The 18,948-nt window shown below is 40.7% G+C and overlaps 1 protein-coding gene across 1 annotated transcript in view; it reads left to right on the forward strand.

Annotated features, from left to right (window-relative positions):
* The window catches only part of kif6 (kinesin family member 6), a 306,561-nt gene that overhangs the window by 15,918 nt on the left and 271,695 nt on the right, over window positions 1-18,948 (forward strand). Inside the window, exons 4-5 of the mRNA XM_059519411.1 lie at window positions 6,976-7,123; window positions 7,282-7,391. Of these exons, the coding sequence (XP_059375394.1) occupies window positions 6,976-7,123; window positions 7,282-7,391 (258 nt within the window). The remainder of the gene's footprint in view (window positions 1-6,975; window positions 7,124-7,281; window positions 7,392-18,948) is intronic.

Raw genomic sequence — 18,948 nt, forward strand, 5'->3', positions numbered from 1 at the left:
TCTAGCTATTATCAAATTGCCTGAGTTTTGAGAACGTAGCGGACGTAGAGGATTATAATGTAAAAGGAGCTCATTCAAATACTGAGGTGCTAAACCATTCAGGGCTTTATAAGTAATAAGCAATATTTATACGATGTTTGATAGGGAGCCCGTGCAGTGTTGACAGGACCGCGCTAATATGGTCATACTTCCTGGTTCTATTAAGAACTCTTGCTGCTGCATTTTGGACTAGCTGTAGTTTGTTTACTAAGCGTGCAGAACAACTACCCAATAAAGCATTACAATAATCTAACCTTGAGGTCATAAATGCATGGATTAACATTTCTGTATTTGAGATTGAGAGCATAGGCCGTAATTTAGATATATTTTTGAGATGGAAAAATGCAGTTTTACAAATGCTAGAAACGAGGCTTTCTAAGGAAAGATTGCGATCAAATAGCACACGTAGGTTCCTAACTGATGAAGAAGAATTGACAGAGCAACCATCAAGTCTTAGACAGTGTTCTAGCTTATTACAAGCAGAGTTTTTAGGTCCTATAATTAACACTTCTGTTATTTCAGAATTTAGCAGTAAGAAATTACTCGTCATTGAGTTTTTATATCGACTATGCATTCCATTACTTTTTCAAATTGGTGTGTTTCACTGGGCCGTGAAGAAATATAGAGCTGAATATCATCACCGTAACAGTGAAAGTTAACACCATGTTTCCTGATGATATCTCCCAAGGGAAACATATAAAGCATGAAGAGTAGCGGCCTTAGTACTGAGCCTTGAGGTACTCCATACTGCACTTGTGATCCATATGATACATCTTCATTCACTGCTACGAACTGATGGCGGTCATATAAGTACGATTTAAACCATGCTAATGCACTTCCATTAATGCCAACAAAGTGTTCAAGTCTATGCAAAAGAATGTTGTGGTCAATTGTGTCAAACGCAGCACTAAGATCCAATAAAACTAATAGAGAAATACACCCACGATCAGATGATAAGAGTAGATCATTTGTAACTCTAAGGAGAGCAGTCTCAGTACTATGATACGGTCTAAATCCTGACTGGAAATCCTCACATATACCATTTTTCTCTAAGAAGGAATATAATTGTGTGGATTCCACCTTTTCTAGTATCCTGGACAGAAAAGGGAGATTCGAGATTGGTCTATAATTAACTAGTTCTTTGGGGTCAAGTTGTGGTTTTTTGATGAGAGGCTTAATAACAGCCAGTTTGAAGGTTTTGGGGATATATCCTAATGACAATGAGGAATTAATAATAGTCAGAAGAGGATCTATGACTTCAGGAAGCACCTCTTTTAGGAGCTTAGATGGTATAGGGTCTAACATACATGTTGTTGGTTTAGATGATTTAACAAGTTTATACAATTCTTCCTCTCCTATAGTAGATAATGAGTGGAACTGTTCCTCAGGGGGTCTATAGTGCACTGTCTGATGCGATACTGTAGCTGACGGCTGAATGGTTGCAATTTTACCTATTATTATGTTTTGGATATGCTAAGGAATTTGGATGCATCAGGAATATAACTTAAAAAGCAGTCTTTTGTGGTAGAAGTGATGGTTCTTCCATACTTGTAACAAGAAGTAGAATTTACAATTTTGGCTATATGAAGTTTGCACAAAACTAAATAATGATCTGAGATATCATCACTTGGCTGCATAATTTCAACACTATCAACATCAATTCCATGTGACAGTATTAAATCTAGAGTATGACTTCGACAATGAGTAGGTCCTGAAACGTGTTGTCTAACCCCAATAGAGTTCAGAATATCTATAAATGCTGATCCCAATGGATCTTTTTCATTATCAACATGGATATTAAAACGAACTATTAAAACTTTATCTGCAGCCAGAACTAACTCGGATGTAAAATCACCAAACTCTTTAATAAAGTCTGTATGGTGCCCTGGTGGCCTGTATACAGTAGCCAGTACAAACATAACAGGGGATTTATCATTAACATTTGTTTCTCTGGATAATGTTATATGAAGCACCATTACTTCAAACGAGTTATACTTGAAGCCTGCCCTCTGAGAAATCCTGAAAACATTGTTATAAATTGAAGCAACACCTCCCCATTTGCCTTTTAGATGCGGCTCATGTTTATAACAGTAATCTTGGGGGGTGGACTCATTTAAAATAATGTAATCATCAGGTTTTAGCCAGGTTTCTGTCAAACAAAGCACATCCATATTATGATCAGTGGTCATATTATTTACAAAAAGTGTTTTCGTAGAAAGGGATCTGATATTCAATAAGCCAAGCTTTATCATTTGTTCATCCATATTGCTTCTGTTTTTTATTTGTTGAACCTCAATTAAATTGTTAATCTTAACTTGGTTTGTTTTCTAGTTCGGGGAACAGACACAGTCTCTATAGTGTGATATCTAGGTGAAAGAGTCTCTATGTGCTGAAAATTAGCTGACCTCTGTGACGTGAGGCAGCTAGCAGACGGTTGGTTTAGCCAATCTGTCTGCTTCCTGATCTGGGCCCCAGTTAGTCAAGTATAAACACTAAGACTATATGCCATATTTCTAGAGAGAAGAGCAGTGCCACCCCAGGAGGGATGAAGACCATCTCTTTTCAACAGGTCAGGTCTGCCCCAAAAGCTCGTCCAATTGTCTATGAAACCTATGTTATTCTGTGGGCACCACTTAGACATCCAGCCATTGAGTGATGACAATCTGCTATGCATCTCGTCACCACAGTAAGCAGGGAGGGGACCAGAGCATATTACAGTGTCTGACATCGTGCTTACAAGTTCACACACCTCCTTAATGTTATTTTTAGTGATCTCCGACTGGCGAAGTCGAACATCATTAGCGCCGGCATGAATAACAATCTTACTGTATTTACGTTTAGCATTAGCCAGCACTTTTAAATTTGCCAAGATGTCAGGCGCTCTGGCTCCCGGTAAACATTTGACTATGGTGGCTGGTGTCTCTGTTCACGTTCCGTACAATAGAATCACCAAAAACTAGAGCACTTTCATCAGGTTTCTCAGTGGGTGCATCACTGAGTGGGGAGAACCTGTTTAATGTTTTGATCGGAACAGAAGAGCGGTGTTTTGACCCATGACTACGCTGCCTCACTGTCACCCAGTTGCCCTGCTGCAGGGGCTCTGTTGCTGGAACCGAACAATGTACAGGAATCTCTGAGCTAGACGCATCCAAAGCACTGATCCATATATATAACTGGATCGCTCATCGCATTCTAAACTGCCAGCAGACAGTGAAGCCACCGGAAGTGTTCGATCTGCCTTCTTACTAATCCCTACCAGCAGAGAGCAACATTGAGTTACATTCATGTCCTAAACTAACTGATTTTGAAGCAAATTAATCAAATCGGATTCGTTTTTATGTTATATGCATGTAAATTCATCTTTACTTCAGATGTTAGGTCTTTTGGGGCAGTATAAGCGATATAATTGTTTAGGTGGGTGTGTCTTAGGGCTGTGCGAGTGGGCGCGCTAGCGCCCCTGAGGGTTCAGGGACAGGTCACAGCCTCACAAGAGTCGCACTGTCTGGCACAGCATCACTTGCTGAAAGTTGACGCGTCTTCATGGAAGATGCGAGCAAGTGCAGAGCCCAACTCAACCGCAGCAGAGAAAATGAGGTAAAATTGTTGACCCGCGAGATTGTTGTATGCAAGCTATTTAAGATACAGTTAGCATACCATTCGACAACTAGCAACATGAGGTCACATCTCAAAAATGTGCACCCAAATGAGCATGGCATAATGTGTGGAACTCCAGCTAAACAGTCACGTCTTGACACTTAACGTTACTTTACATCACCCGCCGCAAGCACTTTGTCTGCAACATGACAAGAGGCCATAACGGATAAAATAATTTCATTCATTTTTAAGGACATGAGACCGATCAGTATCGCGGATGGGGCACGCTTCGGGGAGTTCTGTCAAGCAATGGATCCGAGGTTTGATTATTTATCGTTTCATGTCAAGGAAAAGTTCCATGTGTACCACAGCACAGCTCGCTCGGAGCATTCAATGTCAGTTCTATATGCTGTAAAACTTCAATTAATATTAATAATATTTGTTTTAATCACTGAATGAAGCCTGCTATATTTGGGACAACAGTCGCGACCTTAAATTGCTTGCACAAAAATAAGTTTGTTCATTTAAAACATTATGCGCAGAGAACGTGAGGGTGAGAGAGCGTGAGGTCTGCAGTCTTGGCCATTAGTTGATTTCCTTGTTTTTGTGTAGGTAATACGTTGTCATATATGTTTAAACTTAAATAGACTATCTATACAAGTAGTTATGTCTCTTTGTATTATTTTTGCCTGTTATTGACGCAATGCGCGTCACTGACAACATGCGCAACCAGATGTTCGAATAGTTCGAATATTCGTGTATTTTTTAGAGGGAATATTCGAACATCAATTTTGAGCAATTTTGACAGCCCTAGTGTGTCTGCTGCGCACTGACGACACAGGTAACTGATCCCACACAAAATATAGCCTATTTCTTTATGAACATAATTTTTCAGGAAGTGTTAAACATGAACGTATTAGTATCGGAAATGGATTTTAATATATTGCAATGGATAATACAATATGTTGTTAATATTGCTCTATAAATGAAAAGCTTAATTTACTATCTGGGAAATAAAGCTTTATGTCTTTAAATCCGTACTGTATATAGTCATTTATTTCTCTGAATAAATTCAGATTTCAGAGTTAGCAGTTTGTAGTTTGTTATATATGTTGAGGTCGTGTCCGTCTGATGGTTATCGTGTTCATGTTCGCTACTGTAATGAACGTAGCTTTTTAATAAGTAGGGGAAATTCGCGACCTTTAAAAAAATAACTGTTTACATGCCTAGGGTGTTTGCATTGTAATAATGTACGAAAATACTTCAGATTTATAAACGCTGACTTGTTAGGTGATGTTTTCTAATTAAAATCATACAATTTCCTATTAATGCAATGGAACGTTTACGCACACTAGGGATTACCAATATGGCGGCGCGGCGGCTTCACTTTAATGACGTCATGAGCAATCCAGTTCTATATTATAGATCAGTGATCCAAAGTCGTATCTAGAGCCCTAACATTCTTACTGTCCTCAATTAAAGTTTGGATGCGTGTCTCTAATTCTGAAATCTTCTCTGTTTAACTATTTCCCTGCATTTATCACATGTGAATCCCTCATCTGCGACAGAGATAGATAAACTGTACATGTGGCAAGAGGTGCAAATAACAATAGCAGGAGAAGCCAATACTCACCGTGCTTGATGAAATATTCTTACTGCGGTTGTTTGATGAACTTGTGAAAAACTGGAGCGAGAGAGAGGAGAGGAGTAAAGAAAACAGCGATAGGTTCGAATGAAAATGCTAATGACAAGCTAACGAGTGCTAACGCTTTGTCTTCACTTGATTGTCATTACCCTGCCTATATTAACCGGTCTTTTCTGTGTGTCTACATGGAGTCCTTTCTTTCCGTCACCCAGTTTCCTCGCCTTCCGAGTTCCTCGTCTTCCGAGTTCCTGTTTCTATTCCTTCCCTGTTTGTTATTTTTTGGATGGATTTATGGTTTTGATCCCTGTTTGTTGTACTTTGATTTGGATTACCCATTAAAACCCACACTGCGATTGGATCTCTCGTCTCCGGTGTTTCCTTGGGTCTCCGATCGTAACAATACTGCTAAAAAGAGGGCACAAGACTCTGGCTTTCTCTGTCTTCTTTGACGATCCTATGAAATAAGAAGAGAGAAAATACTGTCAAGTTCAACAGTATGGTGAATAAATATTAATCGTGACACTTTACAATAAGATATAATTTGTTAACATTAATGTATTAACTAATGAATGAACAGTAAACAATGCATTTATTGCACAATTTATTAATCTTTGTTAATGTTAATAAAAATAGAGTAATTTATTGTTCATGTTAGTCTACAGTGCATTAATGTTTACAAACACAACTTGTGATTTTAATAATGCATAAGTAAATACTGAAATTAACATGAACTAAGATTAATAAATGCTGTGGAAATATTGTTCATTATTATTTATGTTATTTATATATGTTAACTAACGTTAACTATTGAACCTTACTGAAGAATGACAGCAGATGAGGCATTAAGTGCATGGCACTGAGACCAACTTAACATTTTACAGAGTTTAACGTAGAAATGTGGTCGCTCAGTTTTTCAAGATCAGTTTTAATTATGTAATTGTTAATAGAATTGAACAAAGAGATAAGCTGTTACTACGCACAGGCCGTATTGATTGCAAATACAAAAATAAGACGAGTAAAGAAACGCAGTACTTATTGAAATAATCTTTAATATATATTTAAAAAAAAAGAAAACCGCTGTTAACAGGGTAATATAACATTTACAATTCTATGACTATAATGGCAACTTTGATGAACACGACTCTCCTCTGAGTAGCTGCGAGCGCTGCGTCTTCTTCTAGTATGACAGGTGTCAGCATTAGTTCACCCAATAATCAAAATTGTCAAAAATATGTCATTAATTACTCATCCTCATGTCGTTCCAAACCCATGAGACCTTGAAGCATCGAAAATACATTTTGGTCCAAAAATAGCAAAAACTCGCACACCCGGAGCAGTGGGCAGCCAATTATGCTGCAGCGCCCGGGGAGCAGTTGGGGGTTCAGTGCCTTGCTCAAGGGCACCTCAGTCATGGTATTGCTGGCCCGAGACTCAAACCCACAACCTAAGGGTTAGGAGTCAAACTCTCTTACCATTAGGCCATGACTTACCCACAAAAAAAAAAAAAAAGGGTTTGCTAAATGCATAAATATAAATGTATAAATGTAAATAAAACCTAATGCCATTTTAAATGTAATTTAAGCTTTTTATTACTCAGTTACATCTAAATAATTATCTGTCATTTAATGTAACTTTATATACAGTACTAAACTATAGTGAGACACATAGCATATAGCTAACCTTGAACCTTTTGATAGTGTGCTGGCAGGTTATAATGGCACCATCTTTGCCTATGGCCAGACTGGAAGTGGGAAGACTTTTACAATTACTGGAGGTGCAGAGAACTACAATGATCGAGGGATCATCCCCAGAACTCTTTCGTACCTTTATCAGCATTTCAGCAAGGTCAGTAGACATTTTTATAATATTTCTCCTGAAGGGCATGTATTCAGCAAAAAAAAAAAAAAGGTTGATGAAGTAATCTTGGCTAGAATCAGGATTTAGCTGGTGAACTGTTTTGATCTTCCCTGGTATACCTTATTTAGTTCTATATCTATTTGCAGGACAGCAGCATAAACTATACAACCCACATATCTTACCTGGAAATCTACAATGAGACTGGCTATGATCTACTGAATCCTCAACATGAGGCATCTCGTCTGGAGGACTTACCGTAAGTCTTTGTTTTGACCCTGACTGGTTTAATCAGTATTTCAGATCTGTAATAATCAGGGCTGTGTTTCCCCAAAGCATCGTAAGCCTAAGTTGATCGTAAAAACGATCGTACGATTGATCTTAATATTACGGTCTGTTTCCCAAAAGCATCGTAGCGTAAGTAGCACTTGAAAATCTTCGTAGATCTACGAGTGCTCTGGAGTAATCGTACATCCCCAAGTGCATCGTAAGAAGACAGATTTATGAGGACACCTGCAGGACAACCGGCAGATTACACTTTTATCTAGATTTAACACACTGCAACGCGAGTAATATAATATTTTGATTGTACTTTATTGTACACTTTATTGTACTCGTTTTTTGTTTACATGAATTTATAAATGAAATAAATAAAAAGGGGAAAACAAGATAAAAAAACACATCTAAATTAAATGAATGAACAAAAAAAATCATAAAAGAAATAATGTGGGAAATTTGTTTCAAAGACTGGGCAAAATAGGAATTAATTAAAAAAATCTGTCAATGACTTGCTGACGTGCACGAAAACCAGCCATGTATTGGGCATTTCTTGGTTGGCCATGTGGTCCCATGCCATCTTCGTCCTCCACATCCTCCTCCTCCTCCTCCTCCTCCTCCTCCTCCACCTCTTCATCTTCCTCCCTGTTAAGTAAGGGCACTCTCATCTGCACTGCAATGTTGTGCAGCATAGCTGTTACTATTATTACTGCACAGCACTTTTGTGGAGCAAACAAAAAGACCACCGCTGGACTGGTGAATTGCCCGAAAGCGCATCTTCACCCTCCCTATTGTGCGTTCCACAATACTACGTGCAACACGGTGTGCCTCGTTGAAATTTGTCTCCCTGTTATTCATAGGATTAGCCACAGGCGTGAAGAGATATGGCCTCAGTGGGTAACCACTGTCCCCAAGCAGCCTCCACTGTCCCTGTAAATTTTGTGCCTCCTGACCAACAGATGAATTGGTGAACATGAAGGAGTCGTGTGTGCTTCCGGGCCACCTTGCCACAATGTCTGTAATCAAACCCTTATGGTCACAGATCACCTGGCAGTTGATAGCTGCATAGCCTTTGCGGCATATATATACATGGCCATCCACAGATGGTGTAAGGATCGGGATCAAGGTACCATCGATCACTCCAATGACCTGTGGGATGTGATGATGTGTTAAAAAATACTGTTGTATTTCTGTGATGTCCTGTCTTGATGCTGGAAATTGAATGTGTTCCACAGCAAGTGGAAGTAATGCATTGGTGACCGCTTGAACAGCTCTTGAAACTGATGCCTTACTTAGTCCAAGCCCATAACCAAGTACCTGGAGAAAACTACCTGTTGCATAAAATCTCAAGGCTGATAGGAGTTGGATTTCAGGGGACAAGGCAAAATTTCTCCTGGTGGCACGCATCAGCTGAGGTCCAATGCTATTTAGCAATTGGGCTATTTGTCCTCTTGGCAGACGGTATCGCCTTATTATAGCCATGTCATCAAGGATATCCAAGGGGTTTTGATGCTGTCTGATGAAGGCATTTAAAGTCACCAGTCTACTTCGTGGTCGTCTCTGTCTTTGTCTTTCTCTGACCCTCAATTGAAGAACACGCTGTAGTGCAGCCATGATTTCCTCTGCAAGTCAAGTGAGGTGTAAACTCTATACTAATCCTAGCTTAATTGAAGAAACCATGTGAAGGTCATCAGGCTGTGATAATGTTAACATATCCCACTGCCTATCATCAATTTCAGTAATGACATTAGGCCCTACCTTGAAGAAAGTGAAGGTGTGGCATGCTTAGAAACTGTACAGATTACATATTATATTCCTTTAATCCATCCTCTGTTCATAATGATGAAAAGTTGTGCTTATTATAAAAATGTATACATAGAACAGTACTGGTAGAAAATGTTGATTTTTTTGTCTATACCTGTAGAAATGTATTGGCTAGATGAAGTACTGTATATATATTTGTGTTATCTGTCACGCCAAATATATAGACTTTATATTAATAATATTGAAACTTAAATGCTTATGTCTGAAAATAATCATCAACCATTAGCCATTTACTTCAGAAACATTTGGAAGAACTCATAACAATTATTATATTATTTCATATGGTCTTAGGCCTCGTGTGCATGGTTCAACAAACACATGGACATCAAAAACACTGGATATAGCTTTATTAATAAAAAACATTGCATAGTTTTATTAATTTGGGTTATTCAGTTCCCCACAACCTGCAAAATACATTGTACAGTGAGATGAGTCATAACTACATATAGAAAACATTTCACATTGCACAAATTACTGAAACAATAAATCACATTACCTGTGTCTTCTGGCAAGATAATTGGCACAGAAATTGAGGGCCTTGCAAAACTCATCTCCTCTAGTGCAAGCCTCCTCTCTTCTAAGGCCAGTTTGGCCTTCTTGAGCTCAAAGAGCTGCTGTTGGAAGTTGTTGTCTCTCTCGTTGGCTTCTTGAAGGCATTGCCTAATGTCTTTCAAGACATCTAGTTTCTCTCTCTCCAGCTGCACTAGGTCCTGACTACAGCTACAGACATTCTCAAACTGCTGAGTTGTTGTGGCTGCAGTCTGGACCACTGAAGATGGAGGCTGTGGCCTGGGAGGTTTTTTTGGAGGACTAGGAGATGGTAGGTGCTCGGAGATGGCAGATGAAACTGATGGTTCCTCTGAGCATGAAGGACCTGACTCAGGTTCAGGCTCAGGCTCAGGTTGAGTTATCCCTACTCCTCCATGGATGTCAATACCACCACTAATTCCATCTGAAGCACTTGTGCCAAGTATTGACAATGCCTTTTCTTCCTCGGCTGTAAGAAGGGGGGACTCATTGGTCCCACCACCTGTTTTTTTAATTGCAGTCCTCTGCAGTGCCCTCTTCCTTTTTGCCAGGCTTGCAAAATCCTGCCACTTCTTGCGGACCTCCTTCCCTGACCTTTGAACACCCCTGGTTGCAGTTAGTTTGATAGCAATGTCCTCCCAGATGTTTTGTTTTTCTTTATTAGTATGGTGTCCTTTAAATCTGGTAAAAATCACATCTTTGTTTTTCTCTATCTCCTCTAAGAGGACATTAATTTCATCCTTTTGAAAGGTATCTTTTCTTGTTTTTTTTTGTTCAGCCATTTTGTCAGTGTCTCCGCCTGTATGTAGGTGCTTTATATAGACTTGATTGTCTTGATTGGTAATCCAAAACAGATGACAATTATTAGGTTAAACGTTCAGAATACTATTCCATATAAGGTTAAATTTCAGCACTTCGCGAATGGACAGCGACTCTTAAGTAGCACGTAGAGCGCGTTCTCGCGCGTTCATGTTAAGTGCATTTTTGGGAAACGCTCGTGGAATTGCTGCGAGCGTTCGTAAGTTTGCACGTAGAAAACACTTTTAAGAGTTAAGATACATCGTTATCTGGAAACCCGGCCCAGACCAGTGCTTCCCAAACTGTAGGCTGCGGCCCCCCAGTGGGCCGTAACGGTATTGCAGGAGGGCCGTGGTTAGGCTAAATCAGGGGTAGGCAAGTTCGGTCCTAGAGAGCCGCAGACCTGCAGAGTTCAGCTTCAACCCTAATCAAACACAGCTACACAAGCTCATCAATCCGTTCAGGATTACTAAGATACAGGCAGGTGAGTTTTTTTTTTTTCAGGGTTGGAGCTGAACTGTGTAGGACTGCGGATCTCTAGGACCGAACTTGCCTACCCCTGGGCTAAATCAAAATATTAAAATAATTAAAATATTCTAATAGTTATAAAATGTGATTTTCCAGTGTTGGTATTGTATCAGACACTTGCACTTAATATGGAAAACAAGCTCAAATGGAACTAACAAGGTTTTTGGCCGGCGAATGAGGAGATCTGCGTTTTGTCTGTCAATAGAACAGCTGCCTCTGAGGCAGGTGCATCGGATTATACGCTTTCATCAACTTTTACAGGTTACATAACATCTATTGTTAATAAATATGGGCAATAGCTTTTCTTGTTGTTTAACACACTTGGCCAAAATCTCATGATATAAATGATTAGGTGCTTATGCACAGGATCTTAAAACGTACAAAGTATGGTTAGACAGCAGATAACCTACTCTGCTCTTCAAACACACAATAACATTAGCCTTTACAGACATAGTGTTTGAGTAAAGAAAACACTGTACTATTAAAATATCAGTTATTTATTTAACCTTGCATTGCAAAAAAAAAAAAGCAGAGATCTGTCTTCTCCAGGCTGTGCACGGCACGTCAATCTGAATGGAGACGGCATGAAGTGACGAGGTTTCGCTGAGAGCTGGAGGATTCAATGGTGTTACGAAGTTTTAATGACAAGCTCTTTGTAATTCTTATCATTGGTTAAATATTTTTAAAAACTCTCTGTTTTAAAAAAAATTAAAATAATTATAATAGAGATATTAAGTTTGGATAATTTTACACGACACACCTGACTGGGCTACCAGAGGCGTTGTGCCCATTTAAAGTGCCCCCTCAGATTTTTGAGCCGAGTGGATTTTGAATGCAGCTTCCAAAAGACAAAAAAAATTGGTGATTAATATTTTCTGTATTAAAATTTGAATACATTCACACCAGTGTGATTAGATCATTCAGTGCGTTGTATCATCAGCTGCTTAATTAAAATCTGCATTCGCTGGCTGGTGCCGAGCAAAAGACAGAAGCGTTTGTAAAGCTTGTAAAGCGTCATAACCAATCACGCACAATGCAGTTGAGCTTATGAATGCAATGACCAATCAAAGGTGTTCAGATGAGTCATCACTACAATGCAGGCGTTTTTTTCACTCGCTCGCTGACTGAATAACTCTTTCTGACAAATTCTCTCATCAGAAACAACAAAGTACAAATATGTGTATGAATCTGTAAGATATAAATTTCATAGTGTACACAGCTTCAGTGATTTTTTTATTTTATTTTATAATTTTTTTTGGATCAACTTTTTATTATTATTAACATAATAAATAACTTAATATATCCATTCAGAATAAAACACAAGAACAACAACAACAGACATATAATAAATTTGCATATTCCAATGAGAGAAATAAAAAAGTTTAAGTGATTTTAATTGGAGTTTTTAGGAGTACTCAAACTAGGCTGTCGGTGAAAATTTTCTTTAATAATGTAACTTGGAATGTTTTTATTTGCATTAACTTGCAATGTTAAATTCACATTAAATATAAACTTGTATTAAGAATATGTTATGGCATGACATCCATATCTGTTAATTAAGGCAGGTTAATTATATCCATATCTGTTAATTAACAGGCAGGTTTTTTATGCATATTACATTATTATGTTACTTTGACCATCGCCCACTATAGATCATAATCTATAAAGGTGAGAATTAAGATATTTCATAATAATTCAGTTTGAAAAAAAAAATTATAATAATAAATGAGGTTTTATTAACAAAGTTCGGGGAGGAGCACGTTCAGATAGTTAACCCTTAAGGCGCAAGGGTTTTTGGAAAAAATGTTGTATTCTGACATCAAGATTTCAAAAGCTTGTGGCTTGAAAGGGCTTAAAGATAGAGATCTACTGTCAATTAGAAAAATGTTTGGCATGATTGAAAGTTTATGTGGGGTGTAAATATACAAATCTAATTAGCATATTATGACGTCACCAGGGGCGGCTATCTCGAATTTCATAATATTCAGGAAATATTAGATATTGAATTGATGTTTGAACATATTTGCATGTTTTTGTGTGTGTGTGTGTCTTTTTTATCCTCATTCCAAATTATCAGAAAAGAGGAAGCCAACAATAAAACAGGAGAAAGTACTAAATTGTTACTATATTACTACACTATATAGTAGTAAAACACATGTGAAGAGTAGCCTACTTTTTGATCAGTTCATCATAGGGCTGCACGATATTGGGAAAAAATGACATTGCGATATTTTATTTTTCTGCGATATATTATGCGACATGAAATCTAATAAAAAAAATTCTTACAAACAAAAATGGGGTGAGCTCACTAACGTTCTCATTTTAAATGATTTAAACATCGACACCATCGTGTCAATTGATTGTGTTGTTTGAAGATGGTCTCTCTCTCTCTCCTTCTGTCTCCCTCTCTCTCTCTCGCGTGCGCGCGCTCTCTCCCTCTCTCTCGGGTGCGAGCGCTCTCCCTCCCTCTCTCTCTCTCTCACTGCCTCCCTTCTCTCTCTCGTGCGCGCTCTCTCTCTCTCTCTCTCTCTCGAGCGCGCTCTCTCTCTCCCCCTCTCTCTCTCTATCTCTCGCACTCTCTCTCGCGCGCGCTCTCTCTCTATCTCTCTCTCGTGCGCTCTCTCTCTCTGTTTCTGCCCTGTCAAAACTTTCACTCTATGATGGTTAAGCTGTGCAATTAATCCGCGAATCACATTCGTCAAGGGCCGGGGAGCAGCTGGCCCGTACAGTTAATGAATAACGGATCAACTACGACAGCCTACATCGCACATCCTGCAATGTGACGTGGATTCGTACATCGCGATATCGATGCTTAAACGACACATCGTGCAGACCTAGTTCATCAGTAATATTCTGGAAATAATAGATATTGAATGGATGTTTGAACTTATTTGCAAGATTTTTTTTGTATTTGATTGTTGTTGGTTTTTTTTTGTCTTTTAATTCTCATTCCAAATGACCAGAAAAAAAATAGTAAAGTAGTACATTATTACTATATTACTGTGCCATAGTAAAATACATGTGCCTATTTTTTGATCAGTTGACCAGCTATCTGCCCAATCAGGTATCTATGTGACACAGTTCGTAGTTCTTGAGAGTATGGTTCTGGTGGCCTAATGGTTAGAGAGTCGGACTCCCAATCGAAAGGTTGTGAGTTCGAGTCCCGGGCCGGCAGGAATTGTGGGTGGGGGGAGTGCATGTACAGTTCTCTCTCCACCTTCAATACCACGACTTAGGTGCCCTTGAGCAAGGCATCGAACCCCCAACTGCTCCCCGGGCGCCGCAGCATAAATGGCTGCCCACTGCTCCGGGTGTGTGCTCACAGTGTGTGTGTGTGTTCACTGCTCTGTGTGTGTGCATTTCGGATGGGTTAAATGCAGAGCACAAATTCTGAGTATGGGTCACCATACTTGGCTGAATGTCACGTCACTTTCACTTTCACTTTCAGAGTCACAATTGGCAAACATATGCAACACATCCTCGCGGTACAACTTTGTATTAGCCATCTGGCGATCTTCTCTCAGAAATCTCACCATTTACACTCATGCTATGAAATGAATTGCTTCCGCATCAATGACATGAGAGCTCACTTGCTCTGCTATTTCCTCGAACACTTTGAACAGAAACAATGCATAATGTTGGTCTAGAATCAAAGTACTACATGTCTGCGATCTAGTGGAAGGGAATACTACAGTCTATTTTATTAAGGATGAAGTCTTGTCGCAATTTTGCGACTTTGGCGCTTAGAGGGTTAACACAAGTGGAGAGCACTCAGCAATCAATGGTAAGAGGTATACAGAAGTCTCACCTCAATTCATTGACAGTCTTGCAGCAGTTTGGTAGCTTCTTAGGTCTCAGCTCTGCTACCATGTCTCAACAACTAAGCTCTTCATCCGATGAGGAAGTAAACATCACCAGGGATGCACCTTCGCATTCCACCTGAACCCCAGGCTTCTTCACGCGGCCGCACACCGGCCCAAACAGCCCGACACTCACCAAGATGACCAGTCTTCGCCGCCCCCGGCAAGGCTTCCATCTTCTTCCCCAGCCTCCTCCTATCGCTTGGCCGTCCCGATGATCCCACCTATCGGGAAATGGACTGTAGCTGGATTGAGGCAAGCGCTGGGCAACTCAGATATACTGTACAAGCTTTACGAAAAATGAACAAGGCGGAGCTGTACGATCTGTACGTATCCTTACAGTCAACTCCCAAGACGACCCACAGGCAGAGCAAAGCCCGCAGGGCCCAAAATTCGCCTGCCCAGTCACCACCGTTATTTTCCCGCACAGGATCCGGCTCGCTTCGCCCGATTCGCAGCAACAGGCCTTCAGCGAGCCTGGGCCGCGCCCCAGATTTCGCTATGGCAGGTCCACACCCACCGTTCGATGAGACCCAGCCCTCCACCATGGTTTCTGCTGCCGCAGTGCCGCAGTGCCACATACAGCCAGGCCCAATGGCCTCCCCACAGCCACTCAGTTTTATACTCTCGCTGTTCATAACTGTTTATAAATTTTCCTTTTCAGTGGCCTCCAGCTCCTGTTGCAGACACTATCGCGAGGCTGTCGCTGCTAGCAGCAGAGGCCCAACCATGTCAACAATTTCGTCTACCAGGTTACAACCCTGCCCACTTCCAGTGGCCTGCAGCTCCAGTAGCTCAAACAACTGCAGGCCTGCCTCCGCTTGCAGCTCAAGCCCACACTTCATCCTTTAATCCTTCCTTCCCTTCATACCCTCCAACTAACTTTCCTTTTCAAGCCACAGAAGTTCATCCAAGCGTGAGGCTGCTGCCGCCGACATTTGCAGCCCCAGATTATACCCTTCCCAGCTCTCTCATACAAACTAAATCACCCTATTCTCTCTTCACAGCAACTCCAATGCCCGTTCCGTCACAACCAGTATCCTAAAGTATCCACGCAAAGATCCTCTCAGGTGCGGATGTAGACCTTTCCTCTCTTCTCTCTCTACTCCCCACAGCGGAACCAGACCACCAAATAGATTGCAGTGATTTCTCAGTTACCCTGAAAAACACAAACGCTCACTCATCTCGTGTTCTTTCATTTTCTGAATTTTCAACTGCTTTTTCCTGTTTCACTGAAATCCATCTGTTCTGCTTTCCCCCACAGGCGGCGCGAACTGACAATTATCAAGCAATCATAGCCGAGCTCGCGCTGTCCTATGCGGGTGGGCATTTCTACACGTACCATAAATGTTTTTCAGCCTAAAGTGCCATGCGAGTTGCACAGTGGAACCTGTGCACATACTGGGGTGCACTAGACTCAGATCTCCACAGCAGGGTGTTTTTAGGTTGCAAAAACATTGCTTGCGCAGTTTGCAGGTCAGTGGCGCCCTCAACTGCATAGTACCCACAGGTTAACCCTTCCTCTCTTCCATATGCGGGAACAAACACCGCTAAATCCGCCAGCTACGTGGCTCGTGCAGCAACCACCAACACAAACCAGGAATCCCCTTTCGACGAAAGCAGACAGCCCTGTAATCATTTTAATTTGGGTAAATGTTATGCACATCTGTAGCTTCTATGGTGGCGCTCATGCCTGCATCGTATGTCCAGTTTACAAAGCCGTGAATAAAAAATACTAAAAACATTTGGCAACTCCTGTAAATATTTTGCGCATGCACTTCGAACTAGCTCATCACCTGGAGGTTGAATTTACTCATTATCTGCCTTTCAGGCCTAAAAGATGGCTTTAAACCAGGTTTAGAATGCCAGCTCTCCCAAAACATCACATGTAATAATCTTCAATCCGCCCTCATAGAACCTGAAGTTGTAAACAAACTAATCTGCTGGATTTTGGCAAACAACTATGCCATCATTCACCTGCTAGACGTTTTTTTTATAATCTCACCTTCCAATGCCATCCCAGCCGCGCACATCCTCACAGTCCAAAAAGTTTTTTTCTGAGCAAGGAATTTTTTCAAGGTCGTTGGTTGGCGGCTCCGTGGCCACGTCAGCTCCAGGACTTATCTCAATCCTCAGCTTTATTCGAGCTTTACCCTCTCGTAGTAGCAGATTTTCTGTGGGGGAAAGAATGGGCCGCTAGTAGCATTTTAGTGCATTGTGACAACAAAGGCTGTTCCCATTCACCTGCTCTAATGCCACTCTTAAGGCGTCTCACCTGGATTTCAGCTTGCGACCAATTCATCATAATTGCTAAACACATCCCTGGGTCAGAAAACCAAATTGCTGACTCCCTGTCTCGTTTTCTGTTTCAGAAATTCAGGATGCTGTCTCCAGAGGCGGATCAATAACCAACTCCAGTACCTCGCTATTCAGAACTAATATTCCCCTAACCCACCCGTTAAAACCCCTGCTTGACGCATCGCTCGACATCTTCCAAGCAGTTTCTCCCAGGACCCTCCAATCCTATGTGACTGCTCGGAGATGTTTTAAAACATTCCATGTCTCTTATAACATGCCTTTCCCTGATTTTTCTTTTCTTTCAGTCACCTCTTTTATTTTCTACCTAATAGCATTAAGGGCCTTCAAGTCGGTTCCATCAAAGGTTACTTGGGTGGCATCCAGTTTTTCCATTAATTGATGTATGGCGCTCCTTCCTCTAAGATAAACAATTCACAAACCTCCCTCCTGATCAGAGGGAACCAAAGATCCCAGCCCACCCGTCCTGATGCTAGGCAACCCACAACGCTAGACATTCTCACCAAATGTATTTATGCCCTCCGCACAGGCTACCAGCCCATCAGTACTGCTCGCACACTCGATATCTTGTTTATCCTAGCCTGTTTTGGTTTTCTTAGATGCTCGGAACTCGCCATCACTTCCAAATTCGACCCAAAATCCACCCCACCATCTCAGACTTATCAGTACTAGATGGTGAAACAATTCCATATTTGATCAAACAAAGTAAAACCGACCAAACCAAAAAAGGTAATTTCATCTACTTTTTTAACCTCTCATCGCCAATCCAACCATACCAGTCAATTCTAGCATATTTGCAATGGAGAAACTCTCAGGCTAAATCTCCTCTGGAACCCCTATTCAAACTGTGACACGTTTTTGGTTCCAGAAACACCTCAAATATGTTCTCCAACAGTCAGGCATTCCAGTAGAGAATTTTTCAAGACACTCATTCCGTATCGGGGCACCAACTTCAGCAGCCCAGAAAGGTCTCTCCCAACAGCAGATCCAAGCCCTTGGGAGAAGATCCTCAGATGCTTTCCATAGCTATACCAGGATCAACCGATTCCACATTAAGAAAGCCCACCGAACCCTTATTGATAAAAAAAAAACAAAAAAAAAAACATTTAGTCTTACAGCTGAACTTTCCCGGTAGAGCACTTAGATTTTCTCTTTAGTCCAGTGACCATTTGGTCTCACAGCGGACGCAGCGAGAACTTTCTTGGTAGAGCACTTACATTTTCTCTTTCGCCCAGCGAGCATTTGGTCTCACAGCGGACGCATTGTGAGAAAATCTCACTGTCAAGCACTCATTTTTCTCTTTCCGTTTTCTCTTCTTGTCCAGCGAGCATTTGGTCTCACAGTGGACGCAGCGAGAACTTTCCTGCTAGAGCACTTACGTTTTCTCTTTCGTCCATCGACTGAGAAAATCTCAGACCCATCTCTTTAGCCTGGCTTACACATAACACACTAATATGCCTCTAATATCCAAATCCGTTAAAGGACTTTTAGGCTGCATTAATTTGTTAAACCATAACCGGGAACACTTCCAATAACACCCGATGTACTTGCTACATCATTAGAAAAATGGCATATACGCAAATTTTAGTCTGTTTCTCTCTTATTCCGAGGTCACCGTAGCCACCAAATTGTAACGGTGGTGGCCTTGTCTCAAAATATAAGACAAATCTAATACCTCCCCACAAA

The sequence above is a fragment of the Carassius carassius genome, chromosome 31 (assembly GCF_963082965.1).
Source record: "Carassius carassius chromosome 31, fCarCar2.1, whole genome shotgun sequence".
In the NCBI taxonomy this organism is placed as follows: domain Eukaryota; kingdom Metazoa; phylum Chordata; class Actinopteri; order Cypriniformes; family Cyprinidae; genus Carassius; species Carassius carassius.